The sequence below is a fragment of the Dromiciops gliroides genome, chromosome 1 (assembly GCF_019393635.1).
Source record: "Dromiciops gliroides isolate mDroGli1 chromosome 1, mDroGli1.pri, whole genome shotgun sequence".
NCBI lineage: Eukaryota > Metazoa > Chordata > Mammalia > Microbiotheria > Microbiotheriidae > Dromiciops > Dromiciops gliroides.
Window position 1 is genome coordinate 438817431 of NC_057861.1, and position 25198 is coordinate 438842628.

The following is a 25198-nucleotide window of genomic DNA, read 5'->3' on the forward strand; positions in this document are numbered from 1 at the left end:
ACAGCCAAAGCTATTTGGCTGGTTAGATCCAACCATGATACTCCCTTATTCAATAAATTTCCTTTTGTCTCTAGGATCAAACATAGTTAAACTTAAAACTGAACTAAGACTTTGGGGATATCTTGTATAAACTTCTTCTGCTTTTAAAGCTCCCTGCAACCTTGCTTTGACCTATATTACCAGCCTCATCATACATTATTTCCCTTCCTGCACTCTACAGCATAGTCAAAATTGCATTCTCAGGGCAGCTAGGTGGCTCAGCAGATAGAGCATCGGCCCTGGAGTCAGGAGGACCTGAATTCAAATCTGGCCTCAGACACTTAACACTTACTAAGCTGTGTGACCCTGGGCAAGTCACTTAACCCAAATTGCCTCACCAAAAAACAAAACAAAATTGCGTTCTCTTGGTTGTTCACACATGGTACTCCATCCTTTGTATCTGTGGCCACTGACTGTCCCCCATTTTTAGTGCATTCCCTCCTTACCTCTAACCTCACAGAATCCCTTTTATTCATTCATTGTCCAACTCAAGCACAACTACAAATTCTTTCCTCATCCTCCCAATTGCTAGTGCCCTCCACTTCTAACTACCTTGCATTTATTGTGTATTTAATCCCAAAAGAATGTAAATTCCTTAAGAGTAGGGATTGTTAGGGAGCAGCTAGGTGGTGCAGTGGGTAAAGCACCAGCCATAGATTCAGGAGAACCTGAGTTCAAATCCAGCCTCAGACACTTGACACCTAGCTGTGTGACCTTGGGCAAGTCTTTTAATCCTTGTTGCCAGCCCCCCCCCCAAAAAAAGAGTAGGGATTGTTTCATTTTTTAATTTTTTGGTATTTGTATCCCCAGGGCCTAGAATGGTATGGGCTACATAGGAGTTTATCGGAGATGCTTGTTAATTGGTTGACTGCCTAAGTACAGTGCATATACTCCTACCCACAATGACAGTATTAAACCTTTCCCTTTCTCTTCAAGGCCTTAGGTACACTCCCACCTTGCAAACTTACAGAAAATTATTTAAGTTCCCTATTTCACTGCAAAAACAAAGGTCACCTGATGGCAACCCCTCCACCCCTTTCCTCAAAATTTTTCAGTATTGCTACTCCCTCCTCATCAATTCCTACATCAGAAGATCCAATATTCCTACATTTTGCAAAGTTTATCCTTTTAGCTAAATCTTTGATCTCATATCCTCCAGCTTCCTCTAAAGAGAAACCTTCCTTATTCCAGAAAAGTTATCATTTCTCCCTCTCCATTGACTCCTTCCTATTTGTTCACTGACACATTTTTATCTTCTCAGTGCTATTTAAAAAAAAAAAAAAGCACTTTCCCTTAATCCCTTTTCCCTTGGCCAGCTACTATTTCCTTTACTTTCTTTCCTTTTGTTTCAAAACCTCTTGAAAAGGTTGTCAATATCCAAAGTCTCCACTCAGTCAACACTCTCTACTCCCACCTTAAACTATACATCCAACCCCACAACTCTATTGGAACTAATTCGGCCAAGAAGTCATCAAATCCAACTAGCCTTTTTCAATCCTTACCTTAAAATCTTTGAAGCATATGAAATTGGACATTTTCTCCTTCTGAATACCGCTGGTTTCCCTGGCTTCTATGAAACCCCTATACTGTCCTTCTTCCAACCTTTTACTTCTTTTTTATCTGACTTGTCATCCTATTTTCACCCCATTAAAATGGGCATACACCAAACTTCTGTTCTTGGTCCTTTTCTCCATACTTGCAAACTGCATACTCATGTCTCCAAACTGCCAATGCCACGGAGACAGCTCCCAAATGTAGAAGTCTAGGTCAAAATGGCTCTTTTTTTTTTGGCGGGGGGGGGGGGGGGGGGGGGGGGGGGGGGGGAGAGCAGGGCAATGAAGATTAAGTGACTTGCCCAGGGTCACACAGCTAGTGTCAAGTGTCTGAGGGCGATTTGAACTCAGGTCCTCCTGAATCCAGGGCTGGTGCTATATCCACTGTGCCACCTAGCTGCCATTATAAGCAAGCCCCGAAGACTTTTTGGGGGGGGGGGGGGCAGGGCAATGAGGGTTAAATGACTTGCCTAAAGTCACAAAGCTAATAAGTGTCAAGTATCTGAGGCTGGATTTGAACTCAGGTCCTCTTGAATCCAGGGCTGCTGCTTTATCCACTGAGCAACCGAGCTGCCCAAAGTATGTTTGTTTTTTGCAGGTCAATGCGGGTTAAGGGACTTACCAGGGTCACACAGCTAGTGTCAAGTGTCTTGAGGCTGGATTTGAACTCAGATCCTCCTGAATCCAGGACTGGTACTTTATCCACTGTACCACCAGCTGCCCTGTCTAAATGGCTCTTTTGCACTTCATATCTACAACTGCTTTTAAGTTACCTATTCTTGTGTTTCACTAACATCTCAAAATTCAATGTCTAAAACTGAGCTTATGTTTCCTTTAACGTTTCTGTCAGTGGTACTAGCATTTACCCAGTCTCTCATGCCCAAAACCCTGACATCCTTGATTTTTCCATGTCTGTTACCTCTTACCTCTAATCAATTACAAGTCCTTTCTTTAGTATCACAATGATACCTTTCATATGAATCCCTCCTCTCAAACCCACTGTAACCAAACTTGTCCAAATCCTCTTCACCAACTAGACTATACAATTACTTCCTATCTGGTCTTTCCATCTGTACTTTCTGCCTGTTCCTGCCCAGTCTTCACATTCTTCCCATATCTGGTCATATCATTCTGCTCTAATATCTTCAATGGCTTCCTATTGTCTTCATGTATCTCTGACATTCAGGACAGGACACAATATGGCACCACTGGACTTGTCCAGACTTACTTCTCCACCCACACATTCTGTGCTCCTACAAAACCAGATAATTTGTCATGCCCTCCCCACCACCATACTTTCACACAATGGTAAGAATGTTCTTCTCTTCTCAGTCTTCTGTTGTTTATTCCTACTAGTCCTTTGCAATTAAAAATGCCCCCTTTTCAGGAAGATCTTTACTGATTCCCCTAAGTCAATTATGACCATCCTTATCTCAGATCTCAGCACTTCTTCTGTACCCCTCTAATGCACTTAGTATGTAATACTTTGTATTAAGTATTATTTGTATGTAGGTCACATGCCCCTACAAATCTTACCTTATTTAAACTTTGTATCTCCTACAGTGCTTAGTAAAGGGCTCTGAAAACAGTAGGTACTTTATGCTGAACAGAGTAAGTAGCTACTGTTTTTAATTTATCCCTCCCTCTTTTTATTCTTCTATCCCTAACTTTCCAGATATTTCTTTTCACCAAAAGCTGAGGTAAACTCTAAATTAATAAAATTACTGTCTGCACTGCTAAGTCATTTAATCTTCAGATCATCATCTTATAATTTCAGCATATTTCTTGTTTTCCCTTTTGTTGTGGTAGTCTTAAATTTTGTTCTGTCTTCCAGAGTATCAGAAATTCTACCTAATTTACTATCACTATAAATTTACATTTTATTTTCTCTTACAAATAAATACATCCGAGGCAGCTAGATGGCACAATGGAGAGAGCACCGGCCCTGGAGTCAGGAGTACCTGAGTTCAAATCCGGCCTCAGTCACTTAACACTTACTAGCTGTGTGATCCTGGGCAAGTTACTTAACCCCAATTGCCTCACTAAAACAAAAACAAAAATAAAACAACAACAACAAAAAAAAACCAAATAAATACATCCACTAGATACCTCTGGATAATATCTGAAACTTGCTCCAGACCAACTGTTGATTGTGTTTCCTTATCTTCTTCACATCTTTCTATAGAAGATATTCCAGAAAGCTTCAGAGGAATTACTGGACTTGAGATTCCCTTTGGAGGTGCTTCTTTTTCAAATGCTTCAACAGGGAGCGGCACTCCACAGCTTATGATCTAGAAATGACATTTATAATAATTAATGAACACATAAGCATGATCTCAAGCATCTAAAACTTTTGTAAAGTCACTCTATAACCAATAATTTTTTTTTGGAAGCCATGCCAAATCTTTATCCCAGATAAATAAGAATTCTGAAATTGTGAATTTTTCTTAGCTATTTTAAGTAGCATGCCACATAAAGATTCCTTAGGCTACCTCCTTAAAACCCAGTCATCTAACAGATAAGATGTATTAGCACTCATTAACAAAATTAATTAAAGGTACTGGAAACTTCAATTAATGGAACCAGAAACTTCAAAAAAAGGGGATTTTTTTTTTAAAACAGCAAAGAATCAAATGATGAGTTAGTGGCAGTTTAAAAATAAATCCTCAGGAATAGCCTATATTCAGTACAGATTCATTCTAATTTCCTATACCTCATGTAGCTACAATACTATAGAAAGATAATTTACAGAACAAGTGATAACCATGAGGCATGATAAAATCCTGAATCAGGGAACGTTTAGAGCCTTTCAGACACCGTCTTAGGCCAATTTACTCAGCTTACAGATGAGAAAACTGGGATTTAGAAAGAAACCGAATTACCCATTATTTCCACTACATCATGGTACCTAATGGCCATATTACAGAACTTCACAATGAATTTAGTACCAAACAAATAATGTTTGTCCTTCTAAAAACTGTATATAACTACCACCACTTTACAAAATTTCAAATTTCATTAGGTGTAAGGCAGTGTTCATAATACAAATTTGCTAATAACCTTCTCTGAAAAAAAAAAACTAGGAATATTTTCCAATAAAGAAAACTGCAAAAAAAAAAAAAAAAGCACAAAACTTACATCTGGGAGGGGAAGAGAACTGAATCCACCATCACTTTGAGGTAAACCTGCCTCTACTTTTCCAGTGACACCTGTTTCCTTGGGTGCCTTTTCCTCTGTGCTAATTTCACTTCTTCCAGTTGCTCTTCCTATGTTAGGTCTTGGCTTCTGAAATCGTGTTTTCATTACTGGTCCTCGTTTGAGTGTATTTGATTTATCAACATCTTGAAGACTGTCAAAAACAAAGCAAAATCACAAACTAATGTTTCAGTCTTTTAGTGAAAACAACAGTAGTTGAGAACTTGTGCTAGAATATATAGAAACCCAGGGGCAGCTAGGTGGCGCAGTGGAAAGAGCACTGGCCTTGGATTCAGGAAGACCTGAATTCAAATCCAGCCTCAAACACTTAACACTAGCTGTGTGACCCTGGGCAAGTCACTTCACCCCAATTGACTCAACCCCCCCCCCAAAAAGAATATATAGAAACCTCATAAAGGAAAGAAAAATAATTATTTCATCTTATGAGAAAGCAGTAATAATTATGAAGTATACAGAAAAGCATGGAAAGAATTATAAACTGAAGCAAAATGAAATAACCAGAAACAGGAAAACAATATACACAATGACAACAATCATGTGAATGAAAGAAAGAAAAAAAAAACCAAGAGAAAAATATGCCTCTCCCTTTGTTGCAGAGGTAGGGGACTACTGGTATAGAACATTGTATATAGTTTCAGTGTGAGTTAATGTATTGGTTGGTTTTGCCAAACTGCTTTTTTCCCCTCTCTTTTAAAAGTCTTCGTTACAAGGAATAGCTATTATCTCCCTGGGTAGGGGAGGAGAAGGGATATATTTGGAAATGAAGGTGATATAAAAACAAAAATAAAATAAAATAAAAAATTAATAAAGAAATAAATACATGACAAGAATTCGAGAAATTTTCCTTGGTCAATCATGCAATCTGTTCATGAATAAGCAACTTGATTCATAAATATCAAACCTCTCCAAAACTTGAATGCCCTCTGAATCCAAGCAAAAATTTTAGTTCTTGTCTTTAAATTGCTTATGGGAAGGGGCAGCTAGGTGGCGCAGTGGATAGAGCACCGGCCCTGGAGTCAGGAGGACCTGAGTTCAAATCCGGCCTCAGACACTTAACACTTACTAGCTGTGTGACCCTGGGCAAGTCACTTAACCCCAATTGCCTCACTAAAAAAAAAAAAAATTGCTTATGGGAAAGGTTGAAGCAGAATTTTCACCACTGTTCTGCACCATATTTTCCAGTGATTTTTTTTTTGGGGGGGGGGGGAGGGAGGGGCAATGAGGATTAGGTGACTTGCCCAAGGTCACACAGCTAGTAATTGTCAAGTGTCAGAGGCCAGATTTGAACTCAGGACCTCCTGAATCCAGGACTGGTACTTTATCCACTGCGCCACCTAGCTGTCCCACTGCACCTTATTCTCCACAAGGTAAAAGGAAGAAACTTTACAGAAACAATAATTTTAACAAACCAGTCATATAAAGGGTATTTAAGAAATGTTAAAAAATATGCAATGCTATCAAACCTCCAAAAACTTAAAATAGCAAGTTTCCAAGCTTTCTCATAAGTAAGTATAAAGAATTTCCTGTCTTCACTATAACTGACCAAAGATGTTCTAAGAAATGGAATGACCATTGAGTCCTTCCAGCTAAACTTTGGAAAAATTATCATGTATACATATAGCATTTTCTTTTTTTTTTTAAATTAATAAAGTATTTTATTTTTTTCCGTTACATGTAAAGATAGTTCTCAACTTTTGTTTATACAAGCTTTACAACTTCAGATCTTTCTCCCTCCCTCCCCCCTCCCCTAGACAGCAGGTCATCTGATATAGGTTTTATATACACACACACACACACACACACACACACATATATACATTATATATAGCATTTTCAATTAGAAAACAATCAATTAACCTACAAGCACTTATTTAATAAGCACACAGTGTGTGCTAGACCTCAAAATACAAAGACAAAACTATTAGTTTCTGCTGATGCACTTACCTCTGATTTTCCTTAACTGTCTGAGGCTCATCTGTTTTTGACTTCTGAGAAATTACATCTTCTTTCTCATTCTGTGTACTACTACTGTTTCCAGTGTTCAACTTGTTGGATGACTGATCTTCTGTTTGTACTCGGGCCTTAAGAATAAAAAATGGCAAACATCTTATACAGTTTACAATAAATGTTACATTAAGAAATACATTTGTTATTTCAATAATTCAAAAGCTTTTATTGGTGTAATTCTATTAATGATCCCTCTACACAATAGTAAGCTTCAAGAGTTTCTATAACCAAAAAATTCACTGTCTGAAGGTGAACCTTCTGATGATGAGCCTTTCTGAATTTAACTATGCAGATGTTCATATGCCAAGCAAAATCTAAGCTTGTAACAGAAGTTTTTCTACTTTGGAAGAATCTGCTAGTGCACATAATCTGCAAGTAATCTACTGGGATTGCCTCTGAGAATAGATCAACTCTATACTGCAAAAAGGCATCAAGTGGAGGAAGAAACATACCCAGTGGGGAAAGGAACTTCATTTGAAATTCAGGCTATTGTACTTCTAGAGGAAAAAAGGTAAAGCATCCTATTTATAAATACAATTCCAACAGGATTCCTTAAATTTTGTCTTTTCAATACTCCTCTGAAAAAGCTGATAACATTTCCTATGCCCCATCTCCTTTTTCCTCTTATTTTCCTATCTCTAAGGACCTATTCTTTCTCCCTTTTTATTAACACACAAAAAGTTGCCAGGATGTCTGGAAGAATGTCCAAATTATCTTTCCAAAAACTTCTTCATTCAGTATCCTCCCTTCAGCATACTAGTCAAATGAGAATCAAATGTGATAATGTATATTGTCAGGTATTGCTATTATTGTGATTCAGAATCCAAGAGTCATAAGGAATCATTACAACACTCCAAATAGTAACTTGAAAACCAAAGATTTTTAAATCCGCTTATAAGGTAGCTATATTGATCTCTTTCATTTATTACTTTAAATGTATTGACATGATTGGTTTTAATACAAAAAGCATTCTATAACACACAATTACAAAATACGTTATCCAAAAAGTACAATTATGTTTTACTTGTTAACAAATGGAAGGATGTGTCCCTTAACTTTGATAGTACAGTACTAACAATAACCACTGTATCTAACCAAAATTTTGTTGACTGATCACTATAAGGACATTAACAAAATGCAGATATGACATCTGTACACAGGTCTCATTGTTATAATTTCAAAGTCTGATGTCAAACTTTCAGTTCAGTCAATGACACTAACTACATGCTAACTGTATATGAGAGAATAATAGGTGCTATGAGCAAGATAAAAAGACCAAATAATATCAAAGTAAAGAATCCATCAGAGATCATCAGAGAAAAATTAACACTATTACACATAAAGGAAATATAATTCAATTTTTGAAACTTGAATTCTACCAGCTTTTAAAAATAACATCAGGGGCAGCTAGGTGGCGCAGTGGCTAGAGCACCGGCCCTGGATTCAGGAGGACCTGAGTTCAAATCCGGCCTCAGACACTTAACACTTACTAGCTGTGTGACCCTGGGCAAGTCACTTAACCCCAATTGCCTCACAAAAATAAATAAATAAATTACATCAGGAACATAAAATTTTAGTCAATAAATATTACTTATAGAACATTAACAGTCAGTCTTATCTACTGACCAACTCGGGAACGATTCAGACAGCCACACTTGTTTTGTCCCCTGCTCTCTATTCCTTTTCCAAATTGTCAGTGCTCCAGCTGCCATGGAAGACAACTATACTGACAAGTGAACAAATCTACACAATCAGAATATGGGGTGTCCCAGAAGTCCTAGCACAGTTTTATGCTTTAATAATTCTTCAAGCTTGGCCAACACAGTCACCTGATCTATCTCCATTAGATATTTTGTTGTGGGGAGGTCACATCAAACCTGTCATGTATGCATCAAAACTTCATTTTTGCATGATGTTAGAGCTAGGGCTACAAATGCAATGCTTTTAGTCACTGAGCAGAAGCTGGTAAAAGTTTTTATAAAATGTGAACAAAACTGGTTATTTTGAATTTTAATCAGAAACAAATATTTTTAAATTTTAGGCAATTAAATCTTGAAAATGTCACTTTTTGTAAATCTGTAACATTAACAACTGAAGTTATTACAGCTTAAAACTACACTAAAACTTTTATACACTATAAATAAAACATCTAGTTTCAATTTTATTGAAAAGTTTTATTATTCAATGTACATCTAAAAACTGATCCTAGAGTCTTCATAATAAACTTTACAGATATAATAAAGATGCAGATTAATATGGGTTACTTTATATTTGCTGTTTAGTACAGAAAACTGTCAGTTATGCCAAAGAGCCAAAATGTATAATGTATTCCAAAAGGGAAAAGTATTTAAATTTTTAAATATTTTACTTAGGTCAATATTAAAAATTACTAAGCAAATAACTACTGCTGACGCAGGGGTAGAAAGGAAGGGTCAACTGGAAAGAAAGGGTTGTTTAAATGAAGGGTCATATGAGGTCTTTCTGGAATTATATTCAAGACTGGGTACAGACTATCCATAAAGTATGTCTTTTCAAAGTTCTAGTAAATTAGGGTTCCCTTGTTTTTACACTTGGGAAATCTGTTCTGCTAGCCATAGGATTTTGGTTTGTTTGTAAAATAAGATAAATAAACTATTAGATTTTATCTTGGATCCAAGGCTTTTTATTTTTTTCTAATTAAAAAAAAAAGATAATACTTACACCTTCAGTGACACTGGACTCACTTTTGTCCTCTTCTTTAGTTCCAGTTATATCTTCTGCTGCTACTTCCTTCTGGTCAGTTGTTCTCCCTATATGTGGCTTTGGTCTCTGCATTCGACCCCTCATTAACCTCAATGGTCTGAAAATATTAGCCTTATTAGTTTCTTGTAAACCACTTTTTTCACTGGAAAAAAAAAGAAGAGATAAAATAAGGGATGTTTTCTTCCTAACGTATGATCTGTTCTTTAGTATGTTTTACCATATGTGAATAACTAAGACAATGTGGAATATAACTCACTTTGTGTAACATTTTCTTTTATCTTTTTTTTGGGGGGGGGAGGGGGTGAGGCAATTGTGGGGTTAAGTGACTTGCCCGGGGTCACACAACTAGTAAGTGTTAAGTGTCTGAGGCCGGATTTGAACTCAGGTCCTCCTGAATCCAGGGCCAGTGCTCTATCCACTGCACCACCTAGCTGCCCCAACATTTTCTTAAAAATCCTCTGTAAAGCAAACTTATTGAACTTTTCATTACAATCAATTGCAAAGTTAGAAACTGGTACTTTCCACCATTTAGGCACTCCATTCAACTTCTATAAAACAAAAATAGGGGGAAAGAGGGAAGGGGATGAGAAAAATGGAAGGGAGGAGGACTGGGGGGAAGGGATATAGTGGGGGCCTAGAACACATTATGATGAACTAAGTAGTCACCAAAAATAAAAGCAACTAAAAGTTCCTCTGATAAAAGCCTTGTTTCTCAAATATATAGAATTATGTCAAATTTCTAAGACTAGGAATCATTCCCCAATTGATAAATTATCAAAAGATATGAACAGAAGTTTTCAGATGAAGAAATCAAAGCTATCTACAGTCATATAAAAAAAAATGCTCTAATTCACTGCTGATTAGAGAAACACAAATTAAAACAACCCTGAGGCTGTTTTCATCTCCTGAGGTTACCCACCTCACACCTATCAAACTAGCTAATATGAAGGAAAAGGAAAATGATAAATGTTGTACGGGATATGAAAATATCAGGAATAGCTTTGACGCACGTGGCACCATTTTTTCTCATGTCAGGGATCACAGATTTAGAGCTGGAAGGGCCCTGAAAGTCATCTAGTCCAACCCTTCATTTTAGAAATAAGGAAGCCCAAAAGGTGGAGTGAGTTGCTAAGTCACATGGGTTATAAGTAACAAATGCAGGGTTGGGAAACATTACATTCTACTGATGATCACTGGCAAGAATAATACCAGAGGGGGCAGCTAGGTGGCGCAGTGGATAAAGCACCGGCCCTGGATTCAGGAGTACTTGAGTTCAAATCTGACCTCAGACACTTAACACTTACTAGCTGTGTGACCCTGGGCAAGTCACTTAACCCCCATTGCCCCGCAAAAAAAAAGAATAATACCAGAGAAAGATGCCCTTTTGTGTCTTTTTAAAAGTATATATTCCTTTCTATAATTCCCATGTTGCTGTCATTGTGGAGCTGTGAAATGGTCCATCCATTCTAGATAATGATTTGGAACTATGCCCAAAGAGCTATAAAACCATGCATACCTTTGACCTGGCAATACCACTAATAGGTCTATACCCCAAAGAGATCAAAGTAAAGAGAAAAGGACCTCAATGTACAAAAATATTTACAGCAGCTCTTTTAAGGATGGAAAAAAAACCTCAATATTGAGAGTATGCCCATCAATTAAGGAATAGCTGAAAAGGTTATGATATATAATTATATATCATATTATATATGTTTAAATATTATATAATACCATTGTGCTATAAGAAATAATGAGCAGGATGGTTTTGAAAAAAAACCGGGGGGGGGGGGCGGCGGCTAGGTGGCGCAGTGGATAAAGCACCGGCCCTGGATTCAGGAGTTCCTGAGTTCAAATCCAGCCTCAGACACTTGACACTTACTAGCTGTGTGACCCTGGGCAAGTCACTTAACCCCCATTGCCCTGCAAAAAAAACCAACAACAACAACAAAAAACAACCTGGGAAGTCAGGACAACATTGTACACAGTAACAGTATTGCAAGGATGATCAATTGTAAAAGACTTTGCTACTCTGAGCAATATAATGATCCAAGACAATTCCAAAGGACCCATGATGCAAAATGACATCCACCTCCAGAGAGATATCCGAAGAACCCTGAGTGCAGATTGAAGCACACTTTTTTTCTCTTTATTTTTCTTTTCTTTTCTTTGTTTGCAATATGGCTGATGTTCAAGTATAGACGATTTCCTATGTGTACAAGGTATAGTATTTGTCTTCTCAATGGGTGTAGAAGGGGGGGGAAGGGAGAAGAGAACTTGAAACTGAAAATTAAGATTAAAAATAAATCAATAGGGGCAGCTAGGTGGCGCAGTGGATAGAGCACCGGCCCTGGAGTCAGGAGGACCTGAGTTCAAATCCGACCTCAGACACTTGACACTTACTAGCTGTGTGACCCTGGGCAAGTCACTTAACCCTCATTGCCCAGCAAAAATAAATAAATAAATAAAATGAAATAAAAATAAATCAACAGGGGGCAGCTAGGTGGCACAGTGGATAGAGGATGGGCACGGGATTCAGGAGGACCTGAGTTCAAATCCGGCCTCAGACACTTGACACTAGCTGTGTGACCCTAGGCAAATCACTCAACCCTCATTTCCCCGCCCCCCCAATCAATAAAATTCCATGCTGTCATCCTCTTCATTTATTAAACATGGATTTGTTTAGTATCCTTTGACAATTGCAGTAATAAAGAAGCTTTATAACAACCTATAGGAATAACTACCATTTCTGTACCTATGAGCATATCAATGTTCAGTTGAGTTGGGTATTTCTACACTTTAAATGGGCCTTAAATACAACCAGTGGAAACAAAAAAATCAAAAATTAGACTAAGATATGCATTCTTTGACAAGGAAAATGTGGTAATTTGTTTTACTTGACTATGCATACTTGTTCCAAGAATTTTGTTTTTCTTTTTTACTTTTTAATTAAGGGGAGGAAAGAAATACATATTAGTTAAAAAATAAAGCAAAATGAAAACATCTGATGTCATGATCATCTTTCTTGCATCTTACCACCATTCCTAAATGCTATTTTTAAAATTATTTCTCCTGATACTTACTGAGATTTAGCTTCAGTTCCTTGACTCTCTGTTTCTGTAACCTCCTTTCCAGTAATATCAGGAGGGCTACATTCATCTTTTTCCATGAGATTCTGGAAAATTGCAAAATGATAACTTGTTTATACATGATAGTCATAGCAAAATAAGTTTTTAAAAGTTAATTTTGTGGCTGAATTTAAGAAAAAGAAGAAAATCCCCTAAGTCCAAATATAATGCATCAAAAAACCAATTATGATATAATATAGGAAGATAGCAGCTATTTTAAACAAATAGACCAAAACTTATACATTCAAATGGAATTGTCCTTCTAAGGTGTCACAAAGGGACTGCTAAATGAACATATACTAAACACCTAGTAAGTTTCCAGGCACTGCACTAAATGCTAAGGATACAAATTCAAAGAATGGAACAATCCCTACTCTCAAAGAGCTTATACTCTAAGAAGGCAAATAAACCTATGTCCATCTATAAGTATATGCCAAATAAATATAAACAGAAGGTACAGAATAAGGTTTTGGGGGAACACCCACAGTTTTAGGGAGTGTAATATGAATGATGAGACAGAAAAGAAGAGAGAAAAAGGAGAGTGAAGTTTCACAAAAAACAAGAGAGAAAAAGAACACCTAGGAGGAGAGAGTAGTCAAGTGTTAAATACATTAGAGAAGTCAACAAGGACAAAAACCAACGAGACAATCAGAACCAGCAACAAAGAAATCATTAGTAACAGTGGAAAGATCTATTTCAGTTGAATGATGAGATCAGGAGACTTCAACAAAAAATTGAGGAAAAGTGTGTCACCAATTAATAAATGGTAAAAGGATATGAACAGGCAGTTTTATTTTCAAAGAAAGAAACCCAAGCTAGCTACAACCATATGAAAAAATGCCTCAAATCTTTCATAATTAGAAAATGCAAATAAAAGCAAAAGATGCCCTTAAGGTAGATTTTGTTTTTCCCTTTTTTTCCCCCAACAGGAATATGGGGAGAGCAGTGGCGAAAGAACATAAATGCTTGTCAACTTTAAAAAAAAAAAAAAAAGGAGAGAAAGGAAAAGGAAATGGTGGTACAGAGTACATACGGTTTTTTCCAAGAAAAAAGTAGAAATAAAATAAATAAATAAATGAAGGAAGGAAGGAAGGAAGGAAGGAAGGAAGGAAGGAAGGAAGGAAGGAAGGAAGGAAGGAAGGAAGGAAAGAAAAGAAAAGAAAAGAGTAGAAACTCTGGGGTATATCTGGCTGAAGGTTTTTTAAAGGTTAAAAGAGAACTGAATGCATTTAAAGGCCATAAGGAAAGAACTAGTAGAGGTGAAGTCAGTGAAGAAAAGAGAATAATACTGGCAACAGATAGAAAATGTGGGAAGGAATGGGATTATGGACACATGCAGAGGGGCTGGCCTTAGCAGAGACTATTTACCATCAGAAAGTGGAGGAAAAGAGAAAGTGGGGGATGATATCAAAGGGTTTTGAGATTAGAAAAAGACAAAGAGCCCATGCCCTCAACTTTCTACAAAAAAAGTGTTCTGCAAGGGTAGGAGGAGTTAACTATAGGGCTGAATTTGGGAAGATAAGAAACGGGAGTTAGAGTAGGCATAATGGCCTGAAAAACTACCATGGAGGTGGAGAGATTGGAATCTACAATGAAGACAAATACGTTTAGGAGGAGAGATGCTTAAGAAGAGACAGAATGATGTAAGATTATGGTGAAAAAAAAAGGAATGTCAGAGTTTTTGACCAAGGATGGCGTCCAAGTCCTGACCATCCCTCTTCATAAAGGAGGGGGTAGGGAAGTCACAGAAAATGAGAAAACAGAGGAATCAAGAGGTTAGGAAGTTTGAAGCAACATAAATATTAATGCTGCTGCACTAAGAACCTGTGTAAGGGCAAGAAGTACAGTAGACAACAGTTGAAGAGGAGAAGACAGTGATCCAAATGCTGAACTCCTTGAGAAAGGCAGAAGAATGTCCTGATGGCCAGTATAGAACAGTATAGAACCATGATTATACAGGGCCAAAAAAACCCCTTTAATCATGTCCATTTCAAAAAAGAAGAGGCTGCTGAGTGATGCTGACAAAGGTAAAGTCTGAAAGTTTCAGTGAGCAAGCAAGGACTGTTTAGACTGCCCCCCAATCTCCCACGCACACACACACAATGATTATGTTGGAGAATGCTGGGTATGAATGAAAGTCTAGCCAGTTCTAGAGACAAAAACCAGGGATCTAGGACATCTTAGGGAAGACATTTCCATGAGAGCTAAATGACAGAAGTATGAGAGAAAGAAGTCCAGAACAAAGGGAACCATGATCATTATGGAAAAGGAAATGCAGAGGACATGGGTGGGGATAGGTTGAGAAGGATGGTGATAAGAGAGTGGGATAGTTTGCTCCTAGGTAACCAGTGTTTAAGTAACACAGGGACATGGAAGTTGGATAGTTTAATGGATAGCAGTGGGTGAAAGATAATTTTAATACTTATAGTCTCAATAAGGGTGGCACTTTCTGAAAAGAACAAGAGATACCGTGCCTTAAATGTTCTGTGTAATCCTCCACGCTGAGTGGTAATAACAATGCCATTTCTCAAAAGCATTCTTGGAAATGCATTTTCAAAAATGCCTTCAGGAAAGTTCACAAGCTATATAAAAAATATCACATTGCCTTTAAGAGTGGCACATCTCCACTTGAGACGCCTAATGCTATCACAATTCATTTTTACACAAAAACATCATTATTCAAGTGTATCAGACTTCAGTCAAACTTATTTTGAGATATTTCCAAAAAATCACACTTCTCCTCAAAAGACAAAGATTTGCCAACATTATGAATATTGGGAAAGTTTCAAAAATGTCTTCAGCGATGGCAATACCACTGGAATAAGTACAGTGATTCATTTGGATTTATACATTCTAGCATAGTGGTTTAAAAATATACAATATTACATTACAGTCATACCTTATGCATTTTAATCACCCATTTCGGGGGGAAAAATTCTAATTTATTTTCAACTTCGTCTCTCCCTATTCCATACCTTTTCAACATTTCCGGGAAGTTCTGGATTTTTGCTCTCTACTTCAATTTTATTTTCAGTAGGTTCTGCTTTCTTTCCAAATGATCCTAACAAGTTGGGTTTAGGCCTGAGGGGACGCCCTCTCACTCTGGGGTTGCTAGTACCAGCTTTTTCAGCTTCTCTAAAAAAAAAATAACAAACAACAACATAATATTTAAACTATATTCAAGCTATCTATGGTCAAAAACATCTAATTATAGAAAATAATGCCAAAAACAAAGTTACTTATTATAAAGGAGAGAGCATACTGAAATATGGTCTCATTTTAAAGAGGCACAAGATTGCAAAATGAGTCCCTGACTTGATCTTTACTAGCTATGTGACATGTCAGACCACTTAACAGCCTTGAATCTTGGTTCCCTAACTGGACAATATGGATAATGATACTACGCTATTTCAGTCATAGTGTTATTGTGAGAAAAGCATTTGATAGTTATTGATAGTATTGCCAAGAAAAAAGAAGAAAAAAAAGGTTATTGAAACACCTTTAAAAAATGCACAGAGAGGGGCAGCTAGGTGGAGCAGTGGATAAAGCATCAGCCCTGGATTCAGGAGGACCTGAGTTCAAATCTGACTTCAGACACTTGACACTTACTAGCTGTGTGACCCTGGGCAAGTCACTTAACCCTCATAATCCTGGGGAAGAAAAAAAAAAAGAATGAAGGAATGCACAGAGGGGCAGCTAGGTGGTACAGTGGATAGAGTACCAGCCCTGGGTTCAGGAAGACCTGAGTTCAAATCCAGCCTCAGACACTTGACAGTTACTAGCTGTGTGACCCTGGGCAAGTCACTAAACCCTCACTGCCCCGGGAAAAAGACATGCACAGAGGGGAATAAAAAGTCAGAGAGAAACCCAATAAGCGGAACCAGTCATAACAGTGGCATGCTGAATTTAAGACATTTTTTTAAGCATATGTATTTGTGGTTTCACATATAATCCCATTTTTTTGTTCTATTTTTTTATGGAAATTTTCTCTTTTTCAGTGTTCATTAAATTTAGAAAGAAAAATGTAGCTCTAAAGACTTTTTAGATGATTGAACTCATGAGATTTTATGAAAGAGATTCTGAGGGCTGCTTAGATAAATAATTCATAACTTCCACTTTTTAATCAGATGAATGGATGAGGTAACTATAAGTTCCCATTAATATGAGATTATCTATATTCTCCTTTTAGTAGATGGCATCTAAATTACATCGAGTCATAAATCCTCTTTTGTTAAATCCATGTAGTACAAGAGACTGATCTAACCATCCATGCGCAAAACAACAAAAATAATTAATTAACCAGATGGCTGGTCAATTAATTATTTTATTTTATTTTTTTGGAGAGGCAATGAGGGTTAAGTGACTTGCCCAGGGTCACACAACTAGTAACTGTCCAGTGTCTGAGGCTGAATTTGAACTCAGGTACTCCTGAATCCAAAGCTAGTGCTTTATCCACTGCGCCACCTGGCTGCCCCCTCAATTAATTATTTAATTAATCCGTGAGAAATAAGTAAATGAGTGGGTATGTGAGCAAATAGATAAATAAATAAGTGACTAGGTAACTGAATAAATATATAAATATGTAAGGACATAAATATATCAATAAATAAATGGATGGGTGCATCAAAAATTGATGAGAAATGCATCAAATTAATACACACAACAACAACTTGACCCAGGAGTAGAACAAGGAAGAGAATGAACCACATTCAGGAAACCACAAAGGGCTTTCTAGAGCCTCAAACTGTGGGCTCCGACAGTAGCCCTGCTCCTTCCCCCATCATTTTCTCGGTGATGTTACATGGCTACACACAATGGAACAATACAAATCCATAAAATGGCAAATGGAAAGATGCATTATAGACATAACTAAGTTTAGCCACATAACCAACAACCTGGAGGCAAGAAATGGCATAAAAAATATAGGATCATGAGAGTAGAAAATGGCTCACCTAGTTAGGAAGAAAACTGACTGACCCAAAGTACAATAGTAAAACTAGGATATTAAAAAAGGTCTCTAGTATGTTGGCTACAGCAACAATGCAGCACTGATGAAAAAACAGAAAAACATGAAAAGTTCTCCATGGATCATGATGTGCACTAATGGAAAGAGTGACCACACAGATCTCTTCAGTCCCACAAAATCCATGAAAAAGTAAAAATGAAAGCTGTGGCACTTATGACTTCATTTCTTATAGAGACATTGTTATAACCAGTAATTTACTAGGAATCATATACCTATTCAATAGTTAAATAGATAAAATAGATAAATAGTTAAAATAGATAAAAAGTTAATGGCAGACTGCCATATGTTATTCACATATTCATTTGTTGTTGTTGTTTGTCCTTCATTCTTGAAGAGGACCATGACATGGGGATGATGTCAGGACTTGCACTGAATTGGACTTAACTGAGGAAGGGCTGTGGCAAGATCACCAACCTCACTCTCTCCTCCAGAGCCATCTGTATCCAATGGCAAGACAGGACAACTGGAGATGGCCCTGGATGTTTAAGGCAATTGGGAGTTAAGTGACTTGCTAGTGTCTGAAGTGAGATTTGAACTCAGGTCCTCTTGACTCCAGAGCCAGTACTCTATCCACTGCACCACTTAGCTGCCCCTAACATATTCATTTAATATCAAAAGGAAAGAGCACTGAATCCAGCCCTTGGAAGTGTCATGCATATTCAACACATCACTCTTCTTTGTCCTACAATTTCATCTATAAAAAAATACTTACGGGAGTTTAATATTAGTATCACTAATTTTTCCTCCTACATTGCTGTCAACTTGAACAATCTGAGTCAATTCTTTACTTTTGGCTTTTGAAGGAGACAAATCTGAAACCTCTAGTTCAGAGGATTCAACTGCTACTGGTGGTGCGACATTATCATCTTGATTACTGAAGAAGAAAAGCATGGTGAAAGGGACATGATAGTATTATTCATTAGCACACATAGACATTCAGAGGTCTTTACAGCAAAAAAATTCTAATAAGTGTGCAATTCACACTTGAGAAGATGATCCCACATCTTACTTAATTCAATTTGATATCGTACTGCTCCTATAGCGTCTCTGTACAGCATTTTTAGCGAATAACATTTAAAGCTCAATTTGTTATAGTGGACCTAACAGCATTTTCTAGTGTTAACATTCGTTCAAAAATATGCGATAACAATGTCTATAATCATCAAAATTTACATTTTTACAAGCAATCAGATAGGAAGGAAAAAAATTAGCTACTAAGGCTAGACAAACTGAGCTTATTAAAGGCAATCTGTATTATGTGCTTGAATGGAAAGTGTACCTGAAACTGATTTGCAAAGAAAAAGTGAATTTACCTATGTATATTCTGAAAAAAAAAAATCCATCTTCAGAATAAATGGCTACTACAAGTTAATACAAGCAAGCTTTGCTCAAGAGAGACCCTAAGAAGTAGCAAAATGAAAAATTACCTATATTAGGTTGACGGTACAAATTTACATATACAAAGTATTTGAAGCTATCCTTTCAAGAATAAGTTGTTGGCATTATGTGCAGTGGGTAACCATAAAGTAACATGGTTGCTTCCACAAGCCAAAAAACCAAACAAAATCAGTGGTTTATCTAATTTTTTATGTAAGAAGCCCAAACCAAAAGGCTAAAAAACAGGAATTTACTGAATTGGCCATTGGTGGGCACTAGCTGTAACACATATATAAAAGAGTGTTAAATGATAGAAAATTCCAGGTGGTAGGTATCTTCCCCTTCTAGATAATACTAGGAGTCATTTTTGGAGTGGAGCTAGCAAGCACAGTTTTAAATTTACATTCCAATTTCTAACTCTTCCCCAGTCATTGAAAACAAAATGTAATCAAATAATCTCACTTTTCAAATCAGGTGATTATACAGAGATAATCAGGTTTTATTTACCTGTACACTTATTTTAAATGACTTAAATAACCAACTATACCCATATGTCTGGCATAATCCAAAAGAATGAAGAAGATAAAGTGAACTTGTCGAAAAGCATTAAAATTACCTTGCTGAAGAGATGTGTTCGGGTTCATTCTCATCATTTTCACTCAGTGGCAAGCAAGCAATCTCATTTAGGTTTTCCAAATTGGAAACTTCCAAGTCTTTATTACATTCATCCTCATTTATTACAGTTACCAAAAGTTGACATTTCTCTATTAACAATGATAAAAATTAATATTATTTTCAAAATGCAAGAAGAGAAAAATTTCCCCAATAATTGTTTTGTTTGTTTTTTGCAGGGCAATGAGGGTTAACTGATATGCCCAGGGTCACACAGCTAGTAAGTGTCAAGTGTCTGAGGTCACATTTGAGCTCAGGTCCTACTGAATCCAAGGCTGGTGCTTTATTCACTGTGCCACCTAGCTGCCCCCCCAATAATCGTTTTTAACAGAGAAGCATCTTCTGATGGTGTCAGGAAGAGTATAAAAATCTTTCTAAGGCCATAATTTGGAAATACTGAATATGCAACGATTGATTCAATCAATAAATTTTTTAGTATCACTAACTACATGTAAAACCACCATACAAGGACTACCCTAAAATCTGAAAGCAGATATTACACTGTAGTGAAAAGAGCAGCAAACTGTCATAAAACACAAATTTGAATTACAGCTCTGCTATTTATTAAACATATGGTTAACATCTAAGTATGACAGTTTCCTTATCTATAAAATAAGAATGATATTATCTCAAAGGACTGTTAGGAGGCAAGGTATAAAAATAGGCAGTGCATGTAAACCACTTTGCAAATGAAAAAGAACAAATAAAATACCTTCAAGCTATTAAGCTTTTACCTTATAGCACCCATTTACTCTAACCAAATTACTTGTGGTTCTTCTGATCTCGTACTACTTTTTCTTTTACCTTTAACTCATCTATCTTCTTAAGCAATACAAATTTTTTAACTCATGAGAACAGAAACAATGTCTGTTTTATATCTAATATTTTCACTCTCCACCTCAACCTCACAGCAACCAATGGTCAAAAACACATGAGTTCTAATAAGTGTTATAATGCTTCCAATGAAAACCACCTTCTAATGTCTATCCATCTCTTTCAAAACAATAAATAACTTGGACATACTGCCATAAATATAAATCAACACTTAAAATGTATTATTTGAAAATGATTATTCAAAAGCAAAACAAAATTTAAAAGTTCAGCATTGCACAATAAGTACTGCATAACTTTTAACTTTACTATAGATTTCTGCTAAAAAATATCACTTACTCTTATTTGGCTTTTCCCCTGTAGAAGTGTCTGAGGGGTCAGTGGCCTCTTTTGAAAGATTTTCTGCTTCTTGCTCATCAGTGTCATCCTTTTTCTTTCTTTTCCGTTTCTTTCTATTTACAACAGGCTCTAATATCGTCTGTCCTGCTTTATTCAAAGACTGGTCATTCTCTTTCTCAACAATCGCAGCATCTATTTCAGTTCCTTCTATGTCTGAAACTCTGGCATTCAGAGAATCATCTGGACCATCATCTACTTCACCAGTGGCAACTCTGTTTACTAAAAACAAAAATATCTTTAAATTTTCTATTTTCACTTTCAAACTGTTTTATATATATATATATATATATATATATATATATATATATATATATATATATTTTAAGGCATATGAATAGCCAACTTTAAAGGAAAAGACATAAAGGTAAAACAGAGAAATGAGTAGGAAAATGAAGAGTATAAAAAGTACAGAAAATGGAAAGACAACAAATAGAGAATTATATCTTCTCTCCATCAGAACAGTGACCACTATTTAAAAAATCTGGAAACTTGCTGCTGTTCTTATGAGTTGCAGTGAACTGAGGTTTCTTCCAGCTACAGATCTATGATCCTATGAATTAAGAATGCTTTACAAGGAACTCAATAAATCAGAATTAAGAGAATTATTTTATAATTTATTACTGCAGAATTGATGTTACTTCTTCCCCATCTGGTATAAGTGACAAGTGAAAAATGGCTAAGAATTATATACTGTGAAATGAAGCATGATGTTCTCAATATTATTTCCACAAAGACAGAGACAACAAAATGGAAGAAACACCCGAGAAAACTTTTGATCTAGCCCTAATTCCATTGTTTGACCTTGGTGAAGTCACTGGAGCTCATCACCTGAATTCATCAGGTGGAAAATGATTAAATAACCTTTTCTAGCTCTAAAATCATATGATTCCATTATTTCAGTAGCATATATTATATAAGGAGGATTTAAAGGATGAGTTAAGAAAATCTAAACATTTATGCTTATAGACCAAGAAGTTTTTGTAGAAATAATTTCCCAACAAAAAACAAAATTACCTTTCAGATGCCCATAGTACTCAAATGCATTAATGGCATAAAATAAGATCTCCTAAGATAAAGAAAACTAGATTTTTGTTTAAAAAAAAAAGAGCAAAATATAAAATAATTAAAGATTGCTTTTACACTGGAAATCAGTACTGCAGTATTATGACATGATGGTAATTCTACAGGCCTATATAGACAGCATATACCACCCATCATCTGCCAGGGATTTTAGAATGTAACTTTAGAATATGCATGTAAAAGGAGCCTGTTGACACAGTATTCCAAAAATCATTCAGGGCACTGCTCCTATACAGACTACTATGCACAGATGACTACAAAGCTGAAGTAAAATGAATTACTCTTGAGTTGAATGCTCTGATCCTGATGTTCCCAACTTATAGAACCACCTATAAAACCTCAAGAATTACTGAGAATAAAGACATAGCCAAATCAATATTATTTCATACTCTCATTTACAATAAATACCATTTTGTTTTTTTCGAGGTCTAGAAGACTTCTTATCTTTTGTGTTTTGATTTTTAACAGTTTTCTGTTTTCTTTTCTCCTCTTCTGCAAGGACCTTCTCAAGCAAACGAGCAAAGAAATCGAAGTCAAAGGGGCGTTTCTCTTCTGTCCAAAATAAAATGTAAACAACAATGTTTCTGGTCATGATTTGCAAAATATCCTAAAAGTTACAATAAATAAATTATCTAATGACCTCAGGGCATGCCAAAAAACCTACCCAGCTCTATCTGTTCTTCTGCTACTATCACCTTCTAATATAATACATAGGAAATGCAACTAATAATGACAGAAATCAGCTTAGTAGCAGAGTGGTTAGAGTGCTGGAAGTCAGGAAGACCTGAGTTCAAATCCAGCCTCAGGTATTAAGGATGACCCTGAGCAAATCACTTAACCTGTTTGCCTCAGTTTCCTCATCTGTAAAATGCTAATAACAGCACCTACCTCCCAATATTGTTGTGAAGATAAAATGAGATACTATTTGTAAAGCCCAATACCTGGCACATAGTAGGTACCATATAAATGCTATGTATTATTTATTACTAGTACTACTACAACTACTGCCACCAGTAATAATAATAATAAATAGTTATTGTTGTTATTATCATTATTATTATTATTATTATTATTTTCCTCTCAGCAGCACTGGGAACAGTAGGCAAACAAATGGAACAGCAAACCATGAAGGAATACATCCAAAGCAGTGGCATTAAAAGAATCATAGGTAGGATTCCAAGGATTTATAGGTAGATCTGGAAAGAACAACAAAATATCCTGATTCAAAATCTGGGTCAGTTTTGATGCTTTATATATTTAATCACTGTGGGTAGTCTGCTTAGAGGCTAATCTTAGAAAAGTGAATTTTTCCTAAGAAAAAACTCACTGCCTCAAGAAGTCATCCCCCACCCTACATCTTTATCAAGTCTTCAAGATTGGACATCCTAGGTCAGTCTTATAATATCCCTAAAATCTATCATTTTATAAGTCCATCCAAAAATTCCTGACATGCCCTGTTGCAAACTAGATTGAATCAGATGATTTGAATTTTTTTTTTTTTAGTGAGGCAATTGGGGTTAAGTGACTTGCCCAGGGTCACACAGCTAGTAAGTGTTAAGTGTCTGAGGCTGGATTTGAACTCAGGTACTCCTGACTCCAGGGCCCGTGTTCTATCCACTGCGCCACCTAGCTGCCCCCAGATGATTTGAATTTGAATACCAACTTTGCTATTTACTATCCTTATGGCAACCTTTCTGGGCTTCAGTTCCTTATCTATAAAATAAGAAAATTGGACGAGATGCAAAATAACAGTCACAGAAGAACATGCAGATTTAAAAATGTTGATTTTCTATTACCGATTTGAATCCATAGAAACAAACAAAATTTTAACTTTAAAATATATTTTTATTGATGGCTTTTCTCTTCATATCACAGTAATTTCAACACTATTTCCTAACTAATCCTCCCTTATAATCAAGAAAAACAATTAAGCAAAAATAACTGATACAGACATTTGGTCTGACAATGCATACCACATTCTGTCAGATTTGTCTTCCACTGTTTTGTCTTACAGGAAAAGGTATGTTTGTTATCTGTGCTATTGCTCACTTGGTTGACTTCCTTTTATTGATCTTTTCACTTACATGGCTGGAAAGATTGCATCATATCATTCTTTTAGTTCTTGTTATTTTATTCTGCATCAGTTCATATCAATCTTTCTATGTTCCTCTTAATTCTTCATATTTATGCATCATTTCCTACTATACCAAATTTTTCAACTGTGGCAAATTTCACAACACCTCCAAGTTGGAATAGACCTGGGATCACCCAGCATAACCGAGACAGAATTTGTCTCTCTAAGATTCCTGACAGGGGAATCCACTCTCTACCTGAAGACCTCTAGCAATAAGAAATTCACTACTTCCTGAAGTAGTCTATTCCACTTTGGAATATCTTTAATCCATAAAGAGATATTTCTGAACACTGAGCCAAATTTTGTCTCTCAAAAACTTTCATTCATTAGTCCTACCTGTTTCTTCTGAGGCCAAAGAGAACAAAGCTAATCCCTACAAGACAACCTTACAAACATTTGAATATAATTACAATGTTGCTCTGGCTCTCCTCTAGGCTTAACATCTCCATTTCCTTCAACTGATATGCTTGGCCTTCAGCCTGTTCATCCTCCTGGTTAGCCCCACCTTAGACATGCTGGTTTGTATAATGCCCCACCACTAAAACAGGGCACTCAGAAGTTAATATAATATTCTATAATATGTGCTTTGATTACAGTAGCCTGAGGTTGTATTCAGTTTTTTGGCTGCTCTGTCAGGCTATTGACCAAATTGAATTTATATAGTCCACTAAAATCCCAAATCACGCAACCTGCTCCTTCTTTCCCAAGCCTGAAATTATGCGGCTAATTTTTATAATCCAACAAGGGTAAGGGCTTTACATTTATCCCTATTAAATTCCAACTAATTAGATTTGTTCCATCTGTCCTAAAGAGCTTTTTGAGATCTGGGTTCTATCACTCAATATACTTTCCTTATCTAGCTAACATGCTATTCTTTTTGTGGGATCTCAAATTAAATAAGCATAGATAGCACTGATGTCTTTAAACAGGTCACTGATAAAAATTTTGAGAACTGCCTCCAAAGACTGATCCCTGGGGCACTCTGCTAAAGGCTAAT

General features: G+C 36.4%; 1 protein-coding gene across 2 annotated transcripts in view; it reads right to left on the reverse strand.

Annotated features, from left to right (window-relative positions):
* BDP1 (B double prime 1, subunit of RNA polymerase III transcription initiation factor IIIB) overlaps positions 1-25198 on the reverse strand; it is a 96773-nt gene that overhangs the window by 38979 nt on the left and 32596 nt on the right. For both annotated transcript variants that reach the window (XM_043965714.1, XM_043965720.1), the window contains 10 exons: positions 22476-22619; positions 20928-21206; positions 19702-19849; positions 18421-18582; positions 15658-15817; positions 12638-12729; positions 9516-9699; positions 6753-6889; positions 4731-4941; positions 3702-3883 (listed from right to left, as the gene is read on the reverse strand). In XM_043965714.1, the coding sequence (XP_043821649.1) occupies positions 3702-3883; positions 4731-4941; positions 6753-6889; positions 9516-9699; positions 12638-12729; positions 15658-15817; positions 18421-18582; positions 19702-19849; positions 20928-21206; positions 22476-22619 (1699 nt within the window). The remainder of the gene's footprint in view (positions 1-3701; positions 3884-4730; positions 4942-6752; positions 6890-9515; positions 9700-12637; positions 12730-15657; positions 15818-18420; positions 18583-19701; positions 19850-20927; positions 21207-22475; positions 22620-25198) is intronic.